The sequence below is a fragment of the Elephantulus edwardii genome, unplaced genomic scaffold (assembly GCF_000299155.1).
Source record: "Elephantulus edwardii isolate Elephantulus edwardi_28Jun2011 unplaced genomic scaffold, EleEdw1.0 scaffold00129, whole genome shotgun sequence".
NCBI lineage: Eukaryota > Metazoa > Chordata > Mammalia > Macroscelidea > Macroscelididae > Elephantulus > Elephantulus edwardii.
Window position 1 is genome coordinate 5,186,197 of NW_006399879.1, and position 26,271 is coordinate 5,212,467.

The 26,271-nt window shown below is 38.4% G+C and overlaps 2 protein-coding genes across 2 annotated transcripts in view; both read right to left on the bottom strand.

Moving 5' to 3' along the window:
• POLN (polymerase (DNA directed) nu) overlaps nucleotides 1-3,679 on the bottom strand; it is a 296,309-nt gene extending 292,630 nt beyond the window's left edge. Inside the window, exon 1 of the mRNA XM_006893654.1 lies at nucleotides 3,547-3,679. Within this exon, the coding sequence (XP_006893716.1) occupies nucleotides 3,547-3,679 (133 nt within the window). The remainder of the gene's footprint in view (nucleotides 1-3,546) is intronic.
• A 1,969-nt stretch (nucleotides 3,680-5,648) lies between these two features.
• The window catches only part of HAUS3 (HAUS augmin-like complex, subunit 3), a 28,496-nt gene continuing 7,873 nt past the window's right edge, over nucleotides 5,649-26,271 (bottom strand). Inside the window, exons 3-4 of the mRNA XM_006893605.1 lie at nucleotides 18,928-19,156; nucleotides 5,649-5,882 (exon numbers count right to left, since the gene is read on the bottom strand). Coding sequence (XP_006893667.1) covers nucleotides 5,649-5,882; nucleotides 18,928-19,156 — 463 coding nt within the window. The remainder of the gene's footprint in view (nucleotides 5,883-18,927; nucleotides 19,157-26,271) is intronic.

The window sequence follows — 26,271 nt, forward strand, 5'->3', positions numbered from 1 at the left end:
TATAGAAAAAAAAACATTATCATCATCATCAAAGCAAAAAGGTTTTTAAATAAAAATTATTACTTGTTGCAATTAGGTATCAGTAAAAGAAAAGTCTAATCATTGCTGGATTTATATTTCAAGATAATTCAGTGACTCCAGCAGATCTGAAAATTATCACCCTAAAGTGATATGTACCACCTAGTTTTAATACTCTCTGGTTTTGTTTGTAGAAGCATGTATCTGTGGTTTAGTTATTGTCATTACATCTGTGTTCCATTTTTATATTTATTTGTCATGAAATGGGCTTTCAGCTACAAAATCCTGATTTTGATTTTTTACTTACAAGAAATAAAATATCCCAAGCATTCAGAATCAAGCAAGTCTTATATTGATGTCCTATTGGAAATCTGCTCACAGTGTCAATTTGTCATGTTGGAATTCTGCCCACAGAGCCATTTATGTCCAAGGTTAAGTATCTATCATGCTCATTACATTAAATGTCAGGCTCAAGGCAAACAGCCAATGTTGGATACTCAGGTTCAGTGACCAATTTGTAAACAAACACGGAGAGCTGAGGAGTCGTAAGAGGCTTAAAGATCACTTTTACTCTGGTTCTCACACAGACTCCGAGGAGAAGGGAGCCACGATGCACGGCTGACTGTGAGCCATGTGGCACATGCACAAAAGAGCCTCAAAGCCTCACCACACTGGGTAAAGACATAAGCCTTCCCATGAGCCACCCAGGAATGTTCCCACCACACTCTTACAGTGCTCAGAGGAAAGGTGGCTCTGTGTCATATTCTGCACAAAGATTGTGCGGTTACACTCAAAACAATGCACACGGACCCCTACTTTTATCACTCCACACACCTGTAAGATTACACTTGAAACAATGACTGAGCACAGCAGGACTGCGCTTGCTCAGACATGGCTGCAGTCTTGCTAAAGCTGTTTGTGATTTTTAGAAGGCACATTACAGGTTAGAATAAACCTGCCTTGCCAGGTATCCACAACACATTGCAGTCCTCAACAGTTAATGACCCTTGAAGAGCCCAGCAACAAACCAACTTTAATTCAGATTGACAAGAAAAAAGAGTAAGGTTGCTAGGAACCTGAAGGAATAGAACTTAAAGTGGGCCCACAATCCCTGACTCGTGGTCCTTAAAATCTTCAGTAGTTCCCTCCTTATGAGTGTAGCTGAGACTTAGTGAATCGCTTCTAACAGGAGAAAACAGCAAAGGCAATAGGACGCCTATTTCTGCACAGAACTGCACTGGCAGCCTGGCTAGGGAAGACTCTCACTGGCTGTGAAAAAACCTGGCTCCATGCTGGGAAGCTGCCAGTGGAGGGGCCACATGGAAGATCTTGGAGAACTGAATTCTGCCTCAACAACCATGTCTACACGGAAGGAAATGCTTCCCTTCTCAAGTCTAAGATGAGATCAACCCAGGCAGAACCGTGAAGTCTTCCCTGAACCACAGAAACTGTGAGAGAATAGAGTGCATGTCATTCTAAGTGGTTCAGCACTTGGCTGCTAACCAAGAAGCCTGGGGTCTGAACCCCCACAGCCACTGAACGATGCAGCGCTCAGGGACCCGTATGGGGCAGGTCTACTCTAGGCTACGGGGTCTATGAGGAGGAGCCCACTCAACAGCAATGGGTCTGATCTGGTTGTTTTTAGAGGAAGCTTGTAGTAATGCTGTTCCACAGCAACAAAGGATATAAAGTCACTAAGAAAATGTCACTATTTCTCCAAATACAAGAACACGTAGCAGAAAAGTAATCTTTTCCATTATTTTTTTTAATAATCTTCAGTAAACAGGGGTTTTAAGCGGTTAGCTGATGAATATGACAAGAGGTGACATGAGATGAGTTTTGCTGGTTTTTTTCAGTAGAGAGTCATGTTGCAGTCACCAGAAGGATTTTGTTATTCTTCCTACAATATAGGAAAAGAAGTACCTTTCTACCTCTGTCAAGGGGTACTTGTTCTTTGACTGGAGAAAGCGAAGTATATGAAGAAGAAAGTACTTTGATGTTTACATATTTATAGTCTCGTTAATATCCTCTCTGTTCTCTCCAAAACTTTATAATTGCTCAGTAAGTAGTCCATACCCAAAAATTCTTACTGGTTTATTTCTCAGTGACTTCTATTGTACTAAGTCTGCAGTCAGGGACCTCTCCAAACTACTGAGGACCAATGATGTCCTTTTGGGGCTAATCTACACCTGTTTCAGGAAATGGTCTTTAGAGTTATATGCTATGTTCCTAAAACCTGGGCAATAAATAAGGATGATAGAGGAACTGATGCCTTTGAACTGTGTTGGAGAAAAGTGCTGAAGATTCCATGAACTGCCTAAAGAACAAACAGGTATGTCTTGGAATGGATGCAGCCAGAGTGCTCCTTGGAGGTAAAGATGGTAAAACTTTGTCTCATATACCTTGGGTATGTTGCTAAGAGAGGCTCATTCCTTGGAAAGGGAAATAAATCGTAATTGAGAAGATGGAGGGACAAAAGAGAGGAAGACCCTCAACGAGGTGGACTGCCACAGTGACTGCAGCAATGAGGTCAAGAATGTCAGGAAAGGGTTAGGTTGGCAAAAGACAGGAGAGGGTTCTGGTCTGTTGTTCATAATGTCTCTGTGAGTTGTACTGGACTCGATGGCACCTAACAACAACCACAACACTATTGTAATAAAGCATGCAAACACAGATGTCTGAATGTCTCAGATCAAAATGTTCATTACTATATCTTGGTCAACAAATAGCACTTACAGTAACTTTTTGTATTTTTTATAGTAACTTTTGCTTTAATATTTAGAATATTTCAATTATTTCCACTCCTAATAATAAATTATATTTCAATCATCTACGTCTGTAGGAAAAGAAACAAACTCTAAATTACAGGCCCCAAACTGAAAAATTAAAACTGCTTTGCTAGTAGCAAAAAACAGATATAAACTCTGAAGTTTCAAACACTTCAGGTACCCTTATGAGCATTACGTTACTGCTTCTTCTATTATATATAATATATAATGCATAACAAAGAGCCTTAGTGGTACAGCAGTTATGTATTTGGCTGTTAACCAAAAGGTCGGTGGTTCAAGCCCATTAGCCACTCTGCAGGAAAAAGATGAGGTCATCTGTTTTTATAGATTTACAGCCATGGAAAGTTACGGGACATTTCTACTTGGTCCTATAGGAATTCAGCTAGAATCAATTTGACAACAATACGTTTGACTTAAGTAATGCATGTCATAAAAACAGAATGGATACAAATGCACCAATTTCTGTCACAGTTTCTACTGTAGTTTAATATACGTATTATCAAAATCAGTTCTCTCATTCACCATACACTCTGACAGGAATGCCCAAGAATTCAATAAATGGCAGCACAAGGCAGCACAGAGCCCGAGAAGACAGGGAAAGGAGCTGTGCTCCTTGTACGGATGGGACTTTTCTATACACAGTGCTATGAAACACTTATATGACATTTCACTTTAAAATTTTAAATATAATGAACATTCAAGGTAACAAACCCCAGAAAGGTTCATAAAAGTTACTCACTCTTTTCACTCTCTCTCACATTCTCAGACTCCACTAAATGAACTGAGTGCATAGCAGACATAATCTTCTGAGCAACACTGGAGAGCGGTGTTTTATAGAGACCAAAGCCTACTAATGCCTCATCATTTTCCATTGTCATAAAATCCTAAACATAAGATAAATGTCTATGTATTAATTTTGAGACTTTGAAATAAGAAATGCTCTATTTAAAAATTTTATATACTGAGCCTTTCATAAAAATGAATTATCTGCACAGTAAACAGCTATCTATTAAGCCATCACAGACCGGATAAAGTAAAAAGATCACAGACTCCATTAGAGTGGTGGTGTTGTTAGGGGCTGTCGAGTCTGACTCACAGTGACCCTATGAACAACAGATCTGAACCCTGTCCCATCCTGTGCCATCCTCATCTTCTCCGACACACTGGATCCCAATGCCGTAGTAACTGTGTCAGTCCATCTGGCTGAGGGTGTTCCTTGGAGGTAAAGATAATAAAGCTTCATCTCATATACTTTGAGCCTGTTTCCTGAAGAGGCTACTCCTTGGCAAAGGGCCATCATGCTTGCAAAGGGAGAGGGCCAGTGACAGAGAGGAAGGTCCTCAACCAGATGGATTAGAGAGTCAGGGGAAGCAAAGAGGACAAGAAAGACTCTATTAACTTCCCAAGGTCTGAAAACACCTATTATTAGTCCTCAGCTACACAAATCTACTAAAATAAAAGGTACTGGATAGTTAGAGTGGGTACACAAGAACCATCCTACTACTTACTATTCAGCTCCTTGGGCTCCAGGCTAGAGGAGCAGTAGGGGCCAGTTCAATCACCAAGCATCCTGTCTCACATCTAACACAGCTGGCACTGAACTAAATAGAACTTGCTATCATGAACAAATATACCAGGTGCTACATTTTTCCGTATTCTTGGAGAAATGAAAAAAAGTATTTCATCAAAAGGCAAAACAGGGAAAAAACTGATCAAGCATAAATAAAAAAAATATCACTCGAGTGCAAAGCAACTGACAGTAAAATCTGGACAAAATTTATTGTGTTACAAAATTTTCAAGTATATTAAGATCTACTTAATATGAATTTTTAAATGCATAAAAAAACTGGCAAAAATATTTTTCTTCAGTAGATTAAAAAATTAAAGGCTCATCTTTTACCTACAATTTTGGCTTTATATCAAAACAGGTCCATAAATATTACCTAAAATACACCATTTTAGACTGGTATTTCATACCAACAGCAGGTAAACAGTCTTGGAAGAAAACAGCTATGCCATATCGTTTTCTCTATGAAACCTCTCATAATAAGTTAAGACAGTTATTGGGCACTTGAACAACTTCAAATTACTTCATACCACCATCAAGCAATTTCTGCCTAGCTGGCTTTTTTCTTCTTTTTTTATCACAAGGAAACAGATTATAAAAAGCAGTGAACATCCTTTTTAGCCAACACTTTAACAAAATTCTAGATTCCCGCCAGTCATTCACGGTGCAAGCCAGTGAATTCAAAGAATTCTTGTGGGTCTTGTTGAAATTTTGAGTCCCTAGGATCCTGCCCCTAAGCAAAGGCCAACAGAATACTGATATTCTTTCTAGTGTAAGCAGAAATACTAAATTAAAACAGCCTCAAAGACTATATAGCTAGGGAACTGTGGGGAAATGACACTTGAAGGGTACACTTTTGCTTAAAATCAAATATAAATGTACCTAGCCACACCACAATTTAAGGCTGATGGATTAAATAAGGCTAACTCAAATTTATACAAACATTTTTAATATTTAAATACTGGCCTACTCTTTTTTTTCATTATATAATTTTGCTTTCTCTTTGTAAGTAATAAATCTCCAGAAGTGATATCTCACCCACTCAAGTGCCACCAAGCACCTGCTCGAGTCATAAAAAGCTGTGGCTTTTTGAATAAGCATGTCAAATATTAAGAAAACACCAAAGTGATACACTTGAGTTCACTAAGTAAAATGTTCCATTGACCTCGAGTCTAAAATATAGTTAGAAATGCTATAGTCTCCTAATTTGTGAAACATTAAAACAAAACACATTCCAAATCAAGATAGTAGTAAAGATTCAATTTCAGTAATTTTCAATCTTCAACGCCAGCAGCTTGAATCTTTGACTGGCTTTCCAGATTCTCCACTATATTTTTCAGATAATCTTCATCTTTAAAAAAATATACATAGAGTTCTCTTTCCATTTGTTGCAGTTTATTAGCTGCCAAAATTTTTCTTTTTGTCTTTACATCAGCAAGAATATCTGTAAGGAGATGATTTAGCTTATTCAGATGAGATTCAACTTGATGAAACTGCTCCATTAGCTCCTAAGGAAAAAAAAAACAAAAATGCTTTCAATTCAAGAACAGTATTTATATTGTCAATAATAAATTTTAAATGTCATTTACATGGAAAGAGTCTAAATTATTTTATAATATTCTCACATTTTTAGCAATAAGCAAATCTCAAGTAAATATATACCTAATAAGGGTGGAGTGGGTAAAGGAAATCAGAACGATCCAGTGCAAAAAACAATGTATACAAACTCTGTAAGTGAATCAGTATAAAATAAAAATTTTATTTTTAAAAAACCCTAATAAATTTACTATAAACTCTGTGAAATCAAGTGTAACAACTCCTGAAAGGACAGTTTAAGTTATTCAAAATAAACTCTTACTTCCTTACCGTATCTGCTATGTAAATTGTTTTCTATATTTACATTGTTTTCAACAATTAATGAATGCCTCTTCTCATATCGTAATCACTGTTTTAGGTAGGAGAAATAGAACAACAAACTTTCCCTCACATAGCTTACATGTGGCTTAACTAAACAAAACTTGCCTTGTTTATTCTAGGCCAATGAGGTACCCAGAAATATTTAAGACAAAGCAACTTCCAATAAAAAATAATTACCTCACATATTTTCCACTTTTTTCTTTTCAAATTGTTGTTATTGTTGTTGCTGTTATGTGCCATCGAGTCGCTTGCGACTCATAGCGACCCTATGTACAACATCCCTAAACCCTGCTCTGTCCTGTGCCAATCGCACCGTCTCCGACACACCCATCCTGATTACCCCAGTCACTGAATCAATCCACCTCATAGAGGGCCTTCCTCTCCTGCGCAGTCCCTCCACCCTACCAAGCATGATGTCCTTCTCCAAGGACCTGTCCCTCCTTGCAATATGTCCAGAGTATGACTAAGCCCCAGAATCCTTGCCTCTAAGGAGCAGCCCAGTTTGACCCTTTCCAGGATGAATCTGTTTGTTTTCCTAACAGTCCACAGTACCCTCAGTACTCTTCTCCAGCACCACAGCTCAAAGGCATCAATTCTCCTTCTATCCTCCCTAGTCATCGTCCAACTCTCTGATGCATAACAAGTGATTGCAAAGACCATGGCCTGTATCATGGCCTTAGTCTCCAAAGAGACACCACTGCTCTTCAGTACTTTGGAGAGGTCCCTAACAGCAGACGTTCCCATGGCAATACGTCTTCTAATTTATGGTATAATTACTATTAGGCTTAACAAAAAAAGCAAAAAGAGGAAGAGGGGGTGGAAATTCTGACTTATGTAATTCCCATGCTTAAAAATGTAGACCTGCTGGACCAGTCCCATTGAACAAATTCTAACTCCTCACTTCCTAGCACTTAATGTAGTATTACTGAAGTTTACACAGCTTTCTAATGAGGTAGTCTACGCATACATTTTCATCCACCAACACCAAAGAAGTTTTCAGAAAATCTATACCTCTAACTACCTCCATCTACCAGTTTGTCAGAATAAGCACCTAGGATGCCTGCGACAATTACAGATTTCTTCATGCCAGACAAGTTACTTAAGCTCTGGCAAAGGGGAAGGAAAAGGCATTTCACCAAGCCCCTTAGGCAACTCTAACATGCAAGTTCAGGAATAACTGCTCAAGATTTGTCACAAATGTCAGTCCACAACAGTACTAATTTCCTTACTAAAAATAAAGTAGTATCAGTATCTAATATCTATTATAGCAAATAGATATATATTAAGCAAAATCCTTTAGAAAAATTAGATGAATATACTGAGAAACTATCATTTTTAATTTCAACTGAATACTGAAAATCTTAATAGCTTCTAAAACACTACTTGGGTTGTAAACCATCAAGTTAGAACCAACCCATCGCAGATTCTCTAGCATGTTTTCAGAAGCCATTTAATCACACAGGAGGAAATGCCTAACTTTCTCCTGAGGAGCAGCTGGTGAATTTGAACCACGTGCCTCTGGGATAACAATGCAGCGCCAAACCAGTATGCCACCAGAGCTCCCTAAAAAATTGTTCAACTTCATTAATAATAAAATTAAAACTTGATAAAATATTTTGTATCACACTGAGCTCAAGTGAAAAACATTAAATAATACTATCCAGTAACATTATAGGAAAATTACTATGTATAAGTGATTCTAGCATAGTTTTTTTAAATATATTTGAAATCAAAAAGCATCTCTAAATCAAAAACATACCAGGATTGCTATGTACTAGGCATCACTTTTGTTGACGCTGTTGTATGCTGTAAAGTCAGAATCTACTCACAGCTGAGCCTCCAGCAAGTTTTCAGAGGCTGTAAACCGCAGAGGTAAATATTATTAATCTTTCTCTCTCAGTGCAGCTGGTGGATTTAAACCACTTGCCTTTGGGTTGGCAGCCCTAACCCACTACGCTTACCACTAGGCTACCAGAGCTCCATTGTTGTTAGGTGCCATCAAGTCAAGCACAACTCATAGTAACCCTATGAACAAAAGATCTGAACCCTCTTCTATCCTGAGACATCTTCACACTTTCTGACACACAGGAGCCCACGGCAGCAGTCACCATGTCAATCCACCTGGTTGAAGGTCCTCCTCTCCTTCGCCAACCCTCCACCTTTCCCAGCATCATGCTCTTCTACAAGGAATAGCACCTCCTAACAACATGCTCAAAGCATATGAGACGAAGCTTCATCTCTCTTGCCTCCAAAAAGCACTCCAGCTGTACCTTCCCCAAGACATATTTGTTTGTTCTGTTGGCCATCCATGGAATGTTCCGTGTTCTTCAACACCACAGCTCAAAGGCATTAATTTGTTTTCTATCACCCTTTTTCACTGTCCAGCTCTCAGGCACATAGCAAGTAAGTAGAAAGATTGTAGCCTGAATCAGACACACCTTGGCCTTCAAATTGACATCATTATTCCTCAATAATTTGGAGAGGCCCCTAACTGGAGATTTTCACAGTGAAATGCATTTGTCTCCTTATTTCCTGATTACTGGCAATCAGAATGCCATAGAAATATTATTACCCAATAAAGTTATTTAAGATAAATAAAAAATCATTAACAGAATAGAATGAAGGATAGAACTATCTAAAAGGAATATATAATTAGGCATTATGGGTATGACAACAGTCCAGAATAAAAGGTACACAAAAAAGAGGTCTGAGAGAGGGGAAATGGAGCAGAGGGAGGTAATTGTGTATGAATATTAAAAAGAAAAAAAGTGAACCGAGGTAGGGTAAAGGGAGGAAGAAAATGTAACAATGAATGAAAACCTAACTTTTCTGTAAACTTTCACTGAAATCACAATTAAAATAAAAATTTTATAAAAACAAAAAGGTTAAAGGGGCATGGAAAGCCAAATGGTTTGATTAACCATAATTTAGTTCACCAACTTGGATATAACCTTTAAAACCATCTCCAAATACATAATAGGGAAAAATTATAATTTGTTTACTAATAGATGAAGACAAAATCAATAATGCGAGACACAGAAAAAACTTGTTTGGAGGAATGACAGGCAAGTGTTTCAGAACAATCTGCCTATGGAAAATTATTTAAAAAATGGAATTTAATATTTAATAAGTATGATTACAAGGCATTAGAGAATTTCTATGTTCAGCTTTTTGAGAAAGTGTAAAACTGCCTTCCAGAATGGTTGTACCATTTTACAATCCCACGAACAATGTTTAAGAGTTCCTTTCTAGCCAGTTATTTCACTACTAGGAATATACTGTGAGAAAATGAGAACTGAGGCCCAAACGGAGACTTGTACACCAATGTTCATAGCAGCATTATTCACCATTGCAAGAACATGGAAACAACCTAAACGTCCAGCCAAAAAAGAACGAATTGAGAAATTGTTACATTCACACAACAGAATACTATACAGCACGCAGGAGTAATGATTTTCTAAATTATTACCTAACTTTGGAGGAACTGGAGAGCATTATGTTGAGTGAATTAACTCCCACAAGGATAAATATTTTATAAAACCATTATTTTAGAATGAGTATAAGAATCCAAGAGGGGTGGGAGAGGGTGGAAGCAGAGGGATGAGGATGTGCAGGGGAAGGGGGGCTATTAATCATAGGGTTGTGCAATTTAATGAGTGGGGGTGAGGGAAATTCAAAGAATTTGTTCTTGAATACAATGTATTCAAATTCTGTAAATACACTAGTAGAAAATTTAAAAAGAAAAACAACAAAGCCACAACAAAACACCAAGGTATTAAAGAGAACTACAAATTCATACAACTGAGCGGTTAAGAGCACGCAGGGGCAGCTTCGCCACAAGCCTAAGTGCCAGTCATGGAAAACCATCGACTGAATGGAGCCTGTTCCTACTCAGCAACCTCACCTACGGGAGAGTGAACCGCTACCCACCACCCTGCACCAGCCACACGCCTGAGCTCTTGCCCGCAGCCACTCTGATCCACCGCGTGGAGGGCCTTCCTCTTTTTCCTGATCCTTCACGTTACTAAGCACGGTGCTCTTCTCTAGAGGTTCGTTCCTCCTCATAAGATATGCTACGTACATTAGAATATTTCTAAATTCACTTCTAAAGAACATTCCTGGCTGTACATTCAAAACAAATTTCTTTGTTCTTTTGGCAGTCAGTGGAATTACCAATACTCTCTGTCAACACTACGATAGTGGCATAAAAAGTATCAATTCTTCTTTTTTCTTCCTTATTCACTGACCAAACTCCACATGTACATGAGGTAATTAAAAACACCATGACACGGTTACCTTGGATGGGAAAGTGGGGAGGTGCGGTACAAGGATGAAGGTAAAGTTAATAAATAATAAGCAGTAGATGAGACATTGTAATGACATTACTACCACTGTTGTTAGGTACCACTGCGTAAGACTCAGAGCAACCCTATGAACAACAGACCTAATCCTGTCCTTTCCTATGCCATCCTCATTGTGTCTGATGCACTTCAACCCACTGCTGCCATCACTGTGTCAATCCCTCTCGCTGAAAGCTTGAATCAACTGAAATTAATGTTACAAAACAAAATGTGTAAAGATGACTGAATGAAAAACTAGTGACATAGAAACTTTCATACAAATGAAAAATTAAATCAAAAACAACTATGAGATATCATCTCACCCCAGTAAGAATAGCGAAGTTCAAAAGAACAACAACAAATGCTGGTGAGGTTGCGGAGAAACTGGAACCCTTATTCACTGTTGGTGGGAGTGTAAAATAGTGCAACCACTGTGGAAGGCAGTATGGCGCCTTCTCAAAAAGTTGTAAATAGAGATACCATTTGACCCAGCAATTCCACCACTGGGAATATACCCTAAAGAAACCAGAACTGCCACCCAAACAGATATATGCACACCACTGTTTATTGCTGTGCTGTTCATAATAGCAAAGAGATGGAAACAACCCAAGTATGTGCCTGTCAACAAACGAATGGACAGAGAAGCTATGGTACAGTCACACAGTGGAATGCTACACTGAAAAACAAGGAACTCGTATTATACAAATAGGTGAACCTGAAGGACATTATGCTGGGTGAAACACCTCAGTCACAAAAGGACAAATACTGCATAATGTTACTGTTATAAAACAGGACTGACATAGGGGTTGAGGGGACACTAAGAAAAGAGGGGATAAATAATATATACTGTACTGAAACAGATGAAGGAAAGAACTGTTTAAAAGGAATATATGATTAGGTATTATCTGTATGACAACAGCGCAGGAGTAAGAGCTTCACAGCAAAGTGGACTGGGGCAGGGAGAGGAAATTGTGCAACAATGAAAATTTTTTTCAAAAAGAAAAGCAAACTAGAAGTGGGTAGAGAGGAAAATGTGCAACAATGGATGAATGGAAATTCAAATTCTCTACAAACTTTCATTAAAATCTCAATTAAAAATATTAAAAAGAAAAACTAAATCAAGTTATTTTTTAAAGACCATCACTCGTGTCAGGAACATCTTAGCCCTCAAATGACATCCTTGCTCCTTTGCACTTCAAAGAAGTATTCTATAACAGGTTTCCCTGTTAATAGATCATTTGGTTTCTTGGAGGCTCTTTCCATCAGCATTGTGATTTGTATAATTTCAATTTTTTTTCTCTGTTTAACAAGACTAATAAATGTCACATTAATCACAATGACTTTTGTTTTATGTTAAAAAGCATAAATTACAGCAAAGGCTGTAGTCTTTTATGGGAAGCCAAACTTTATACCAAACATTATATGAAAATCCTTGTTCAGGAATTGAAGGAATCACAAATTTGTAAGTTAGGATTTCTCTTGTGGCAGATTACAGAAAATGAGCTGTTTGTTCCTTGCAGACAGGAAACAGCTAGGGCTCCCCCTACAGAGGGAGTGTTACTACCTGTGAAATACTTCCTGAGCTAGAGCATTAGTTGACAATAGAGAAAAATTCGGCTTCATTTACAAGGAATTCCTTGTATGCTTTGCTTCCCCTAATTATCAATAAAAACACTGAGAAACATGACTTGGGGTCTGCAGTAGAGAGCTGTTGGCCCGCTGTTTCATGCTCTCTGTTCTATGTCATTTCTGGCTGTCTGTCTCATTATTAATAATTATAAAAATACTTTACCCTTGGTCTGCAACAGTCTTTGATCGAGTTACCTTTACTTTATGCAAGCAAGGTTTGATCACCTGCCTAACTATAAAGTGTTAGTAAGTTTTCCTCCACTCTTGAAGTCATATTATTTTTCATAGAAACCTGTTTCTCTGATAATATGCTCTCTCACCATTGGACCAATTGGCAGCATCAGGATGGATGGTGAAGAGATTGAGATTGTTCACAGCTTTAGTTTGCCTGGCTCCACAGTCAACACTCTTGGCACCAGCAGCCAGGAAATGAAAAGACTATTGCCATGGGAAAGTCTGCTGTTAAGGACCTCTCCAAAGTACTGAAGAGCAATGGTGTCTCTCTGGAAACTAAGGTGTGTCTGATACAGGCCATGGTCTTTGCTATCGCTTGTTATGCATCAGAGAGTTGGACAATGACTAAGGAGGATAGAAGAAGAATTGACACCTTTGAGCTGTGGTGCTGGAGAAGAGTACTGAGAGTACCATGGACTGCTAGGAAAACAAACAGATTCATCCTGGAAAGGGTTAAACCGGGCGGCTCCCTGGAGGCAAGGATTCTGAGGCTTCAACTAACATATTTTGGACCTGTTGTAAGGAGGGACGAGATCTTGAAGAGGGACAACATGCTTGGTAGGGTGGAGGGACAGCGCAGGAGAGAAAAGCCCTCTATGAGGTGGATTGATTCAGTGACTGGGGTAATCAGGATGGAAATGTCAGAGACAGTGCGATTGGCACAGGACAGAGCCGAGTTTAGGGCTGTTGTACATAGAGCCGCTATGAGTCGCAAGTGACTCGACGGCACATAACAACAACAATAATAACATATACAGTGAATAAATGGTGATAAAATACAACCCTGATACACCATTTTACTGGTTTTGGCCTGTATAGTTTCCCCTTGTTCTGTTTAAACAACTGCCTCCTGATCTATGCACATGTATTCAGGTGGAACTTGGCAGATTAAAGCCTTAAAATTGAAGAGTAAAACTTCATTATTTAAAAAAAGATGACCACTTTAATAGATTTCTTAAGCAAGACATATAGAATTCTAAGTAACTAAGAATTATAATCTTCAAAAAGACAGAAAATAAGATGAAAAGACAAGCTATAAATCATGTAACACAAAAGACTGTCAAATGAAATATAGAATCTAAAAAAATATAGAATCTACAAATGAATCCCTAATACGTTTTATTGTAGAGGAGTTACAGGCTACAGAAGATTACACAGGACAGAATTCCATATACAGCCTCTCCCTACATACATAACTTAAAAAACAAAATATAATGGACAAAGGAGATGGATGAACAATTCACAAAAAAGGCTGAGAGAAAGTTAACAATTGAAAGGGATTTCAATTCAATAAATCAGGGGACTGCAAATTATAACAGAAACAGAACACAATTTTACACTCACAGGACTGGCACAAATGCATAGGTTAGACGATGTCATTCTTCAGGGTTTGACTATGTCTGTGATTTGTTGCTGTTGTTACATGTCATCGAGTCACCTGCAAACCACAGTGACCCTATGTACAACAGCTCTGAAGCCTGCCCTATCCTGAGCCAGTCTAACTGACTCCAACCCACCTACCTCGATTAACCCAGGTACTATGGCAATCCACCTCATCCAAGGTCTTCCTCTCCTACACTGTACCTCCACCCGTTCGAGCAGAATGTCCTTCTCCGAGGACTGGTCCCTTCTGGCCATGTGCCCAAGTATAAAAGACGAAACTGAAAGAAAAAAAATTCCTAGCCTCCAAGGAGAAACTTCGTATCACCCTCTCCAAGACAGACCTCTTTGTTTTCATGGCAATTCACAATATGTTCAAGACTCTTCACCACAACTTACAAGGTGATTCTTCTTCTGTCATCCTTAGTCACTGTCCAGCTCTCTGATGCATAACAAGTAACTGCCAAGATAATGACCTAGATCAGAAGTACGTTAGTCTGCTTGGCAGTACTCTGGAAAGGTCCCTGACAGCAGATTTTTCCAGTGTGATTCATCTTTTGATTTCCTGACTGTTGGACCCAAGAGTTTTTAATGTGGAGCTAAGCATGCCATAATTGTTCATAACCTCAATCTATTCTCCACCGATCATAGTGTTGCCAATTGGCCCAGTGGTGAGAATCTTTGCTTTCTTGAGCTTCAATCCATATTGAAGATTATCATCCTTGACCTTCTTCAGCAAACACCTCATGTCCTCCTCAGTTCCAGCAAGCAAGACTGTGTCATCTGCATAACATACATTACTGATGAATCTTCCTCAAATCCTGATGCCACATTCCTCTTCATGAAGCCCATCCTCCTGAATGATCTATTGTGCACATAGATGGAAATGGTATGGAAACAGGACACATCCCTGAAACACTGCTTTCCTGCTCTGTTCTGAGGACTGCTTCCTGGTCTGAATAGAGGTTTCACATGAGCACAATCAAGTGTCCTGGGATTCCCACTCTCCTCAAGGTTAGCCACAATTTATTGTGATCCACACAAATACCTTTGCATAGTCAATGAAACATATAGAAACTGCTTTCTGCCAAGATCCATCTGACACTGGCGATAATGTCTCTACTGTCACGACCTCTTCTAAACCTTTCAAGGTTGATTCCAACCCAGAGGGACCCTCCATAGGCTTTCTGAGGGTATAAACCTTAGCAGGTGGAGACTGCTCAACTTTCTTCTGCATATCAGCTTATGGATTCAAGCCACTGACCTTTCTATTAGTCGCACAACACGCAACACACTGTATGACCAGACCTGTGTAACATTTACATGTGCATATACAATATACACATATAGCTCATTTTTGCTATTACAAAGATTGTGTGGTGTACTCCACACTCTTCACCACCACAATTCAAGCAGCAAATCTTCAGAAAACACCACGGACTGTCCAAAGAACAAATGTATCCATCTCCAAGGAAGGACAACCACTGTGCTCCTTAGAGGCAAGGCTGGGGAGTCTTACATACTTTGGGCCAAGTTGCCAGCAGGGGCAACTTGGAAAAGGACATCCTGATGGGAAAGGTAGAGGGTCAGGTGAAGAGAAGAAGACCCTCAAAGAGATGGGCTGACACATGAATGAACAATGAGCTTAAGCAAGGTGGAGATCATTAGTAGGGCATAAGATAGGACAAAGTTCCAATCTGCTCCTCACAAGGTCCATGGGACCGAACAGTACAAATAGCACTGCTGTCTGCAGGTCTTTCTGCATGTCTCACAACTGAAATTTATAAGAGCTTCTGCTATATAAACCTGCAACTATGAAACATAGAAAAAGACTCTCCACAGCAGTATTATGTAGAACAGAAAATTTGAAGGAACTTAATAATATTAAGCTACAGAGGTTTTAAAATGAAGTATAATTTTCTATTTGTTAAAAAAGAATTCTAAATATAGAGGTGGTTTTATTTTTATGTGTGTCAAAAAGAAACTAATTCAATTGTGGGATTTTATCTATAAGCAGTCTCTGATTTAAGACCTATGTGAACTTCAAAAGTCACACTAACCCATATTTAGGAATGCTCTGTGTATTTTTGTTTCTGTTATTTAAGGTATCTTATGTAATATTGATTATTAATATTATGTACTATATATGATGTTGTAACATATAATATACTGATATCAACAGATCTTTAAGTTTTTATGTGAAATACACAATCCTCTAAGACAAAATAAGATTATTTGAAAAACCCTAACTCAAACTGTTTGATGAGTCAGACTTATCTCATAGCTGACCCTCCATGGGGTTTTCAGAGGCTGTAAATCACATGGGAGACGGTCGCTCATTTTTTCCCCACAAAGCTGCTGGTGGGTTTGAATCACCAGAGAGATGCTGCCTTTGAGTTAACAGATCAAGGCCCTACACAGACTATGCTACCACAGCTCCCTTAAGTATAAAAGATATTTATAATATAAAGCAGTAATGATGAAAAGGCAAAATATTACAATGAAATGTGCGAGGAGCTAGAGTCGGAAAACCAAAAGGGCTGAACTCGTTCAGCATTTCTTAAGCTCAAGGAACTGAAGAACAAATTCAAACCTAGGGTTGCTATAATCAAGGATGCTTTCGGCAGAATGTTAAATGATCCAGGAAGTATTAAAAGATGATGGAAGGAATATACTGAATAATTGTATCAAAAGGAATTGGCAGATACAGAAGAATTTAACGAAGTAACATTTGAGCAAGAGCCTATGGTGATGAAGGAAGAAGTTCAAGCTGCTTTGAAGGAAATAGCAAAAAATAAGGCCCCAGGAATAGATGATATACCAAATGAAGTATTTCAGATAACAGATGCTGCCCTGGATGTGCTCCCCAAGTTGTGCCAAGAATTCTGGAGAACAACGACTTGGCCAACTGACTGGAAGAGATCTATATTTGTTCCCATTCCAAAGAAGGGTGACCCAACTGAGTGCAGAAACTACAGAACAATATCATTGATTTCACACACAAGCAAGATTCTACTGAAGATTGCCCAAAAACGACTGGAACAGTACATCAGCAGAGAACTGCCAGAAGTCCAGGCTGGGTTTAGAAGGGGTCGTGGTACTAGGGATATTGTAGCTGATGTTAGATGGATCTTGGCTGAAAGCAGGAAATACAGAAGAATGTCTATCTGTGTTTCATTGACTATGCAAAGGCATTTGATTGCATGGATCATAACAAACTGTGGCTGACTCTGAGAAGAATGGGAATCCCAGAACACTTGATTGTGCTAATGCGAAACCTATACTTGGACCAAGAGGCAGTAGTAAGAACAGAGCAGGGTAACACTGCATGGTTCAAAACTGGGAAGGGTGTACGCCAGGGATGTGTCCTATCTCCATACCTTTCCAACCTGTATGCAGAGCAGATTATCCGAGAGGCCGGGCTCTATGAGGAGAAGTGTGGCGTCAGGATTGGTGGAAGATCTATTAATAATCTGCATTATGCAGATGACATAATCCTGCTTGCCGAAACTGAGGAGGACCTGAAGCACCTGCTGCAGAGGGTCAAGGACTGCAGCCTTCAGTATGGACTGAGGCTCAATGTCAAGAAGACAAAGATTCTCACCACTGGACCAACTGGTAGCATCAGGATGGATGGCGAAGAAATTGAGATTGTTCACAGCTTCAGTTTGCTCGGCTCCATGGTCAATACTCTTGGCACCAGCAGCCAGGAAATCAAAAAACTTATAGCGATGGGAAAGTCTGCGGTTAGGGACCTTTCTAAAGTACTCAAGAGCAACGGTGTCTCTCTGGAGACTAAGGTGCGCCTGATACAGGCCATGGTCTTTGCAATCACCTGTTATGCATCAGAGAGTTGGACAATGAGTAGGGAGGATAAAAGGAGAATTGATGTCTTTGAACTGTAATGCCATGGACTGCCAAGAAAACAAACAGATTCATCCTGGAGAGGGTTAAACCAGGCTGCTCTTTGGAGGCAAGGATTCTGGGGCTTCGTCTGACATACTTTGGACATGCTGTAAGGAGAGACAGGTTCTTGGAGAGGGACATCATGCTTGGTAGGGTGGAGGGACAGCGCAGGAGGGAAAGACCCTCTATGAGGTGGACTGACTCAGTGACTGGGGTAATCGGGATGGGTGTGTCAGAGGCAGTGCGATTGGCACAGGATAGAGCAGGGTTTAGGGCTGTTGTACACAGGGTCACTATGAGTCGCAAATGACTCGACAGCACATAACAACAATAATGATGAAAAATGAATTTTAAAAATGAGGCATGTGACTTACAATGGAGTCATCAGAACAGAAGCCCATGATAAGTGGGGGACTATCTGAATTGGAATACCACCCACACAGTGAACCCCTTGATGAATGAAACACAGCTGTGAACATTGGCAGAACGAGTGAATCTCAAAATTATAATGTTAAATAAGCAAGGTGCTAAAGAATTTATATAGTATAATGTCATGTAAAACTAAAAAGAATATACTCTATGAATACATAACAAATTGATTTTAAAAAGCAAGCAAATGATAACAAACTTAAGCACCACTGTTACTCCTCAAAGAAGGGAAGGGAGTGCTACTGGAAGGAGGGTGCATCAGTACCTACAGAGGATTTCTAATGGAAGTACAACCTTCGAATTGTTAACATAGATTTAAAAATATAGAGATTGGTTTTTATTATAACTATTTAGCATCAACACCTAACTTCTTACGTATATGAAATATTTTATAACTGATTTAAATTCTAGGTACGGGGTGGGGAAGGGAGGAAATTGTGCAATAATGAAAGAATCTTTTTAAAGAGAAAAGCAAAAGGGGGGGTAGGGAGGAAAATGTGAGACAATGAATGAATGGAATTCCAAGTTTTCTGTAAGCTTTCATTAAAATAGCAATAAAATAAAAAAAAATACTAGGTACACTGGTCAAAGTTACCCAAAAACTATAAATATGTACACACACTAGAAAGAAATATGCAAAACAAATTTTCTATCAGGGCAATGGGATTTGTTACCATTTCTTTTTAAAGCACTGATAACTGGTCTGGCAAGCACTTACCTGATCAGTAATCAGAAGCTGATTTCCTCCTTGATAGAGAACATCACAGAGCATATCCACGTCATTATTCAGGCCAGACATGAAAGACGCATGCTCTTGAGTAGATACTGCCAACTGATCTCGTAATGAGGAAACATCCTGTTTCAATTTCTCAGCTGCCTCCTCCAAGTTTCCATGAGTTCTAAACAGTTCTTTTTTCTTATTCTTGCCTTCTAAAATTTGGTAAAGTCTAGAATAGGAAAACATAAATTAATAGAAAATATTTCCAAATCAGCAGTTTTCAAAATCTCAATTCACTGTATTGGGAGATTTGTGGGAATAGCTAAGCAACAATGTATAAAAATGCATGCTTCTTTATCAAGGTAATGAAATTATTCCAGCTACCCTATTTGGAAGCAGGAGTGGCATCCACTTCCTAAGCATCATGCCTCTTGAAACTCTATGAACTTTGAGAAACAATGAAAGTTCTAGAAAGGCTTCAGGCCTTTTGTTCATAGGGTCACTATGAGTCATGCTCAACTCAAAGAAAATTAAAAAAAAATTCAACCCTTTTTTAGTATAAAAATACCTTTTAACTACTGTATCTGAATCTCCATTTCCTCTCATCTCCAAAATTTAAGATATAAAATTACTTTTTAATTGTGATTTTAACAAGATTTTACAGAAGATTTGGATTTTCTTCCCTACCCACAGTTCTCTTTGTAATAATTTCAATTGTGATTTTGACAAGTTTACGGAAGTTAATTTTCATTTAGTCATCGCTGCACATTTTATCCCCTTTTCCAACCTCCCTCAGTTCTTTATTTTTTTTTTTTACTATTCTTTCATTGTTGAACAATTCCCTCCCTCTCCCCCCACCCCAGTCCTCTTTGCAATGTACCTCTCATTCGGGGTTGTTGAAGTATATACAATGCCAAATCATTATAAGCATTCTTAATATGTTCCTTTTACCAATTCTTTCTTTCATCTGTTCTAACGCACTATTCATTCTTTACCCCTTTTTTAGTTTCCCCTCAACCCCCACTATTTTGTAACAGTGGAGTTATGCAATATTTGTCCTTTTGTGACTGATATATTTCTCTCAGCATAATATTCTTAAGGGTCAGTCACACTGTGCAGTATGAGTTCCTTGTTTTTCAGTGCTGCATAGTATTTCATTGTGTGACTATACCATACTTTTACTATCCATTTATTTATTGATGGGCATTTGGGTTGTGTCCATCTCTTTGCTGTTGTGAATTATGCAGCAATAAACATGGGTGTGCATATATGTTTGGGTGGCAGCCCTGGTTTCTTTAGAGTATATTCCTAGTAGTGGAGTTGCTGCGTCAAATCGTCTATTTCCAACTTTTTCAGGAAGCACCATGCTGCCTTCCATAGTGGTTGTACCATTTTACACTCCCATCAGCAGTGAATAAGGGTTCCAATCTCTCCATAACCTCGCCAGCATTTGTTGTTTGCTGCTTTGCTGATCTTTGCTATTGGGGTGAGAGGATACCTCATAGTTAATTTTTTATTGCATCTCTCTGAGAACTAGGGATTTTGAACATTTCTTCATGTGTTTGTTTGCCATCTTAATGTTTTTGGTGAAGTGTCTATTCAGGTCCTGGGCCTATTTTGCGACCAGGTTGTTTACCTTTTTCTTGTTAAGGTCCTGAAATATTCTATAAACTCTAGATCCAAGTCCCTTATCAGATACGTCATTACCAAATATTTTTCCCCCAGTCTGTTGTTTTCCTTTATACCCTGTTTGAAAAGTTTTTTGATGTGCATAGCAATTTAATTCTTAAAAGGCCCCATCATCTATTTTATCCTCTCCTGGTTGTAGGTTTCGCAAGATGCCTGGAAGACTATTTATATTGTGATTAAGGCTTCTAGAATTCTTCCAAGCTTTTATCTGATGAAGTTTATAGTCCTTGTTTTTACCTCTAGGTCTTTAATCCCCTTTGAGTTGGTTTTTGTGTATGGTGTGAGGTGTGGGTCTTGCTTGAGTTTTCTAGTTTTCCAACACAATTTGTTAAAGAGGCTTTCATTTCCCCTCTTCACTGATTTCAACTCCTTGTCAAAATTAGTAGACCATAAGTAGATGGGGCTGATTTCTGGGTTCGCTATTCTAGTCCATTAATCTATGTATCTGCCACTGTACCAGTACTACACTGTCTTGACCACCATGGCTATGTAGTAGAATTTTAAATCAGGGAGTGAGATGCCTCCTACCTTGTTTCTCTTATTCTGGAGTGTTTTCCTTATTCAGGTTATTTTCTCCATTCCAAATTAAACTAGAAATTGCCTTTTCCAAGATTTGGAGGGAAATGGAATTGGTTATTTGTACTGGGATTGCACCAAAATTGTTGATTGCTTCTGAAAGAACTGTCGTTTTCACAATACTATGTCTTCCTATCCTTGAGCATGGTATATTCTTCCATTTCTCTAGGTTTGTTTTTGTTTCTTGCAGTAATAGTTTGTAATTTTCTTTGAATAGGGCTCTTGTGTTTGTTGTTGATTTGTTGTGATGATAGTGGTTGAAGAAAACATTGTTCTAAGTGGTACAGAACTTGTCTGTCGGTTTGCTGTACTAACTTGGGGTTGCTGTGAAACTGAAATCTGTGCTACTGCTCTGTAAATGCCATTTGGGTTACCCATGGTGGACAGGTTTTGATGGAGCTTCCTGATTAAGACAGACTAGGAAACAGAATGTGCCACCTACTTCCCAAATAACAGGCCTCTGAAAACCCTAACAACACTATAGAGGATTCTTGTCACTGCAGAGAAATAGAATTGATTTTTGTATGTCAATCTTGTATCCTGCCTGCCACTTTGCTAAACTGGTCAACGATGCACAGTAGCTTTCTGAGACATTAGGTTTTTCTAATTTTACTATCATATCATCTGCATATAGAGAGAATCTTACCTCCTCTTTGTGAATTTAGATACCTCTTACTTCCTTCCCTTGCCTTACTGCTATTGCCAAGACTTCCAATACAATATTGAATAGGACAGATGATAGTGGGCATACTTGACTAGTTCTTGTTCTTAAAGGGAATGCTTTTAATCTCTCCACCATTGAGAATGATGTTGGCTCTCGGTTTTGCACATATATTTATTACTATGTTGAGGAAATTCCCCTCTATTACTATTTTATTGAGTGTTTTAGTCAGGAAAGGGTGGTGGATTTTGTCAAAGGCCTTTTCTGCATTAAATGATAGAATCGTGTTAATGTAATGAATTACACCGATTTGTTTTCTTATGCTGAACCATCCCTATACACCTGTTATGAATCCCACTTGATCACAGCAAATTATTTTTTTTATATACTGTTGAATACTATTAGCCAGGATTTTAGTGAGGATTTTTGCATCTATGTTCATGAGGGATACTGGCCTATAGTTTTCTATATGATGTCTTTGGTATCAAGGATATGTTTGCTTCACAGAATGAGTCTAGAATTTCTTCTCATTTTCTAAAATACTTAAGAGAACTGGTGAGTTCTTCTCTGAATGTCTTGATAAAATTCACTAGTAAAATCATCTGGTCCAGGGCTTTTTCCTATTGTTGGAAGCTGTTTTATGACCTGTTCAACTTCTTCTTTAGTAATAGGTCTGTTCAAGTCTTCTACTTTGGTCTGTGTCAGTTTAGGTAGATATGAGTTTTTAAGTATTTGTCCATTTCCTATAGTTTTCATAATATTCCATTATTAACCTTTTTCTTTTATTTGGTTCTTTTGTGACATTGCCCCTTTCATCTCTTATTCAGATTACTTCTGTCTTTTCTTCCTTTTCCTTTGTTAGTTTTGCTAGTGGTCTGTCGATTTTACTGACCTTTTTGAAGAACCAACTCCCAGTTTGTTGAAGGTTTCAACTGTTTTTGTTTTCATTTATTTCTGCCCTAATTTTTATAATTTTGATTTCTTGAGGAGGGTTGGGTTTTCTTGCTGTTCTTTTTCAACTTGATGAAGTTGTTGGGTTAAAGAATCAATTATCATTTTTTCCTTTCCTTTTGATATGTCTGCTTATTACTATAAACTGATCTCTAATTACTGCTTTAGCTATTTCCCAGAGGTTTTGGTAAGTTGTGTTTTCATTGTCATTTGTTTCAAGAAACTTTATTTCATTTTTTATTTCTTCTAGTACCCACTCCTGTTCAAGCAAGGTGGTGTTCAGCTTCCAAATATATGTTTTTCACCTTTATCCTCTTGCTATTAATTTCTAATTTTGTAGCATTATGGTCTGAGAAGATTCTTTGTATTATTTCTGTTTTTAAATTTATTGATGCTTGCTTTGTGACCTAAAATGGGATCTATAAGGGAGAGTGTTCCATGAACATTGGAGAAAGTGGTATACTATGCTTTTTTGGAGGCATTAGCCTATGTGTATCTATGACATCAAGTTAGTGCATGTGTAATTTAATTCATCAGCATTTTTGTTGAGTTTCTTTCTGGTAGTGCTATCTTTTGAGAGTGGTATATTGAAGTCTTCTACTACTATTGTGGTGTTGTCTATTTCTTTTTTCAGTTCTCTTAATGTTTGCTGTGTGTATTTTACAGTACTATCATTTGGTAGATACTTATTTATTATGGTTATGTTCTCATTCTCTCGACTCTTTAAGCATTATACAATGACCATCCTTGTCCTTCATGATGGTTTTTGTGCTGAAATCTATTTTATAAGAGATTAGTATCTCTATTCTTGCTTTTTTCTGGTTGCTATTTGCTTGGTATGTTTTTTTTACAATCTTTTAGTCTGTATTAATCTTCACTTTTCAGATGTGTCCCTTGTAGACAGCATACTGATGGGTTTTGGTTTTTTATCCAATCTGTTCTTTTTCTCTTCAATGATGCATTTAAACCATTCACATTCAGTGTAATAATTGAGAGGCACGGTTTTATTGCGATCATTTTGTTGCACTCTTTCAGTGCTGTTGCTAGTTACTTTGGTCCATCCTGCTTTCTGTGGCATCTCTAGAAAAGGACTTCTCTCAGTACTTCCTGCAACTCTGGTCTTGTTTTTACAAACTCCCTTAGGTTCTGCTTTTCTGAGAATACCTTGATCTGTCATATACGATGGACAGTTTTGCTCACTATTCTTGGTTGACAGTTGTATTCTTTGAGTATGATGTATGTCTTCTTGCTTACATGGCTTCTGCTGAGAAATTGGCACTTAATCTTATTTGCTCTCTCCCTTAGAGGTTACTCTTTGTTTCTCCCTAGCTGTTTTCAGAATTCTCATCTTTGCTTCTGACAAATTTGACTATGATACGCCTTGGTGCTTTTCCTTTGGGGTCTATTCTACATGGAATTCATTCAGCTTCTTGAATATATATTCTCTTTCTTCATTATGCCTGGAAAGTTTTCTTCTAGTAAATCTTCCACAACTTTCTCAGTGCCTTTACTTGCTTCTTCTTGTTTTGGGATTCCGATTAAGCATGTTATTCCTCTTAATAATATCCCACATTATTCTTAGTCTTTCTTCTTTTTCCTTCCTTTTTTGAGTCTGCTTTTTGTTCTATCAGATCAGTGCTGATAAATCTATCTTGTACTGTGCTGGTTCTGTCTTTCATCTCTTCAACTCTGTTCATATGTCCCTCCAACATGCTGACAACATCTGAAACATTGGTCCTTATATTCTGGATTGCAGTTTCTTATTTTTCCAAAGCTTCTAATGCTTTGTTTATTTTACCTACATTGTCTTGAATTGGGTTTGGGTTTTTGTTGTTTTTCTAAGTTCCTCTTGGTTTTTGCTTGCAGAGTCCTATAATTCTTTGTCTTTCATCCATCAAAAATATTCAGTGATTGTTCTTCTGAATTCTGTGTCGGAAAATTCCATTTGATTGTCTGGCTTCAGTTAATCCACTGATACTGTTATGATCACTTTTTGGGTGACATTTTGGTTTGGTCTTGTGTCTGGTGTGAGGTAGTCTGCTTCTTCTTTGTCATTGCTGTGGTAGAGCTTTTTGTGCCTAAGGCTTTAGCAGGCCCTTGGTCTGATAACCTTGGCTCAGGAGCTCACTGCTCCAGATGAAGGAAGGGCAGCTCACCCCATCTGAGACATTCACTCCAATAATGGCCTATGGGATTAGCAAGTCACCTCTCAAAGACTTACTTTCCTGAAGGGATGAGTGAAATTTTAGTAAGAAATATTTGGAGTTGTAAGGGGGTTCGACCTATCTCCACCAAAATGGCTATATTCACAGGATTTACATGGATATAATGTGAAGTCACTATTTATAGTGTTGGGATTACAGCATGTGAATTAGCCAGTGGGAAGGTACCTTTCCAGGACATGCACATAACTCAGATACAGAAATTGAAAGGTCCTCCTTATAGTCCAGTGGACCTCAATATTTTTCCTCAATCAGAATCCAGAATGAAAAATTCCCAATCAGGTATAGACTCTGGGATTGGAGAAAGTGTACTGGTGGCACTTGGACAATGAACAGTGACAGGCTGCAGATACCATCTTCAAAAACTTTCTCACCTTCTTTAGTTTGGTGCAACTGTTTGCAACAGGATCCTGAGAAAAGGCCATCAGAAGCAGTTTATTATCCCATGTATTCTTTAAACAGATGAAAGAGCAGAGTCAGGATTCAATACTTTGACTGCTACCTGCTGTTTATAACAAGTCATCAGTAGCAGTGCCTCCAGTGTTGCCTTGGACTGAGTCACGATGTCTTTTTCCTCAAGAAAAAGACTGGAACTGGGAATTCTAGGACTGCCAAGTCATCTTATGTCCTATATAACTGACATTCTCTCCTTGCTGCTTTTTTCTTCTATATTGTTGTTATGTGCCGCAGGGTTGCTTGCGACTCATAGCGACTCTATGTACAAGAGCCCTAAACACTGCTCTCTTCTGTGCCAACCTCACCATCTCCAACACACTCACTGCCACCACCCCAATCACAGAATCAATCTATCTCATCGAGGGTCTTCCTCTCCTGTGCCGTCCCTCCACTCTCCCAAACACGATGTCCTTCGCCAAGGACCAATCACTCCTTGCAACATTCCCAAAGTATGTCAGACAAAAGCTTCAGAATCCTAGGTACAAATACCAGAATTTTACTTAAAAATACAGTTGGTGCACTGGAGAACCTACCACTTTAATGCACTTCTATCCAGAGGGGCGTGAGCTTCTAGGCCACTCAGGTAGCTCAAAGTGCTCTCACAATTCTAAGGACACTACCAAACTGTTCGTGTCTTCTACTCTTGAATTTTTTTCCCCAAGCTGTGACTTACTCCTCTCTCAATTTTTCATTTTAACTCTGAGCCAGTTAATTTCTTGAACATTTTTCTGACTTCAAGTGAATGAACCCTCAGCTTCCAATACACATTTTTCTTCCAAATTCTCTTTG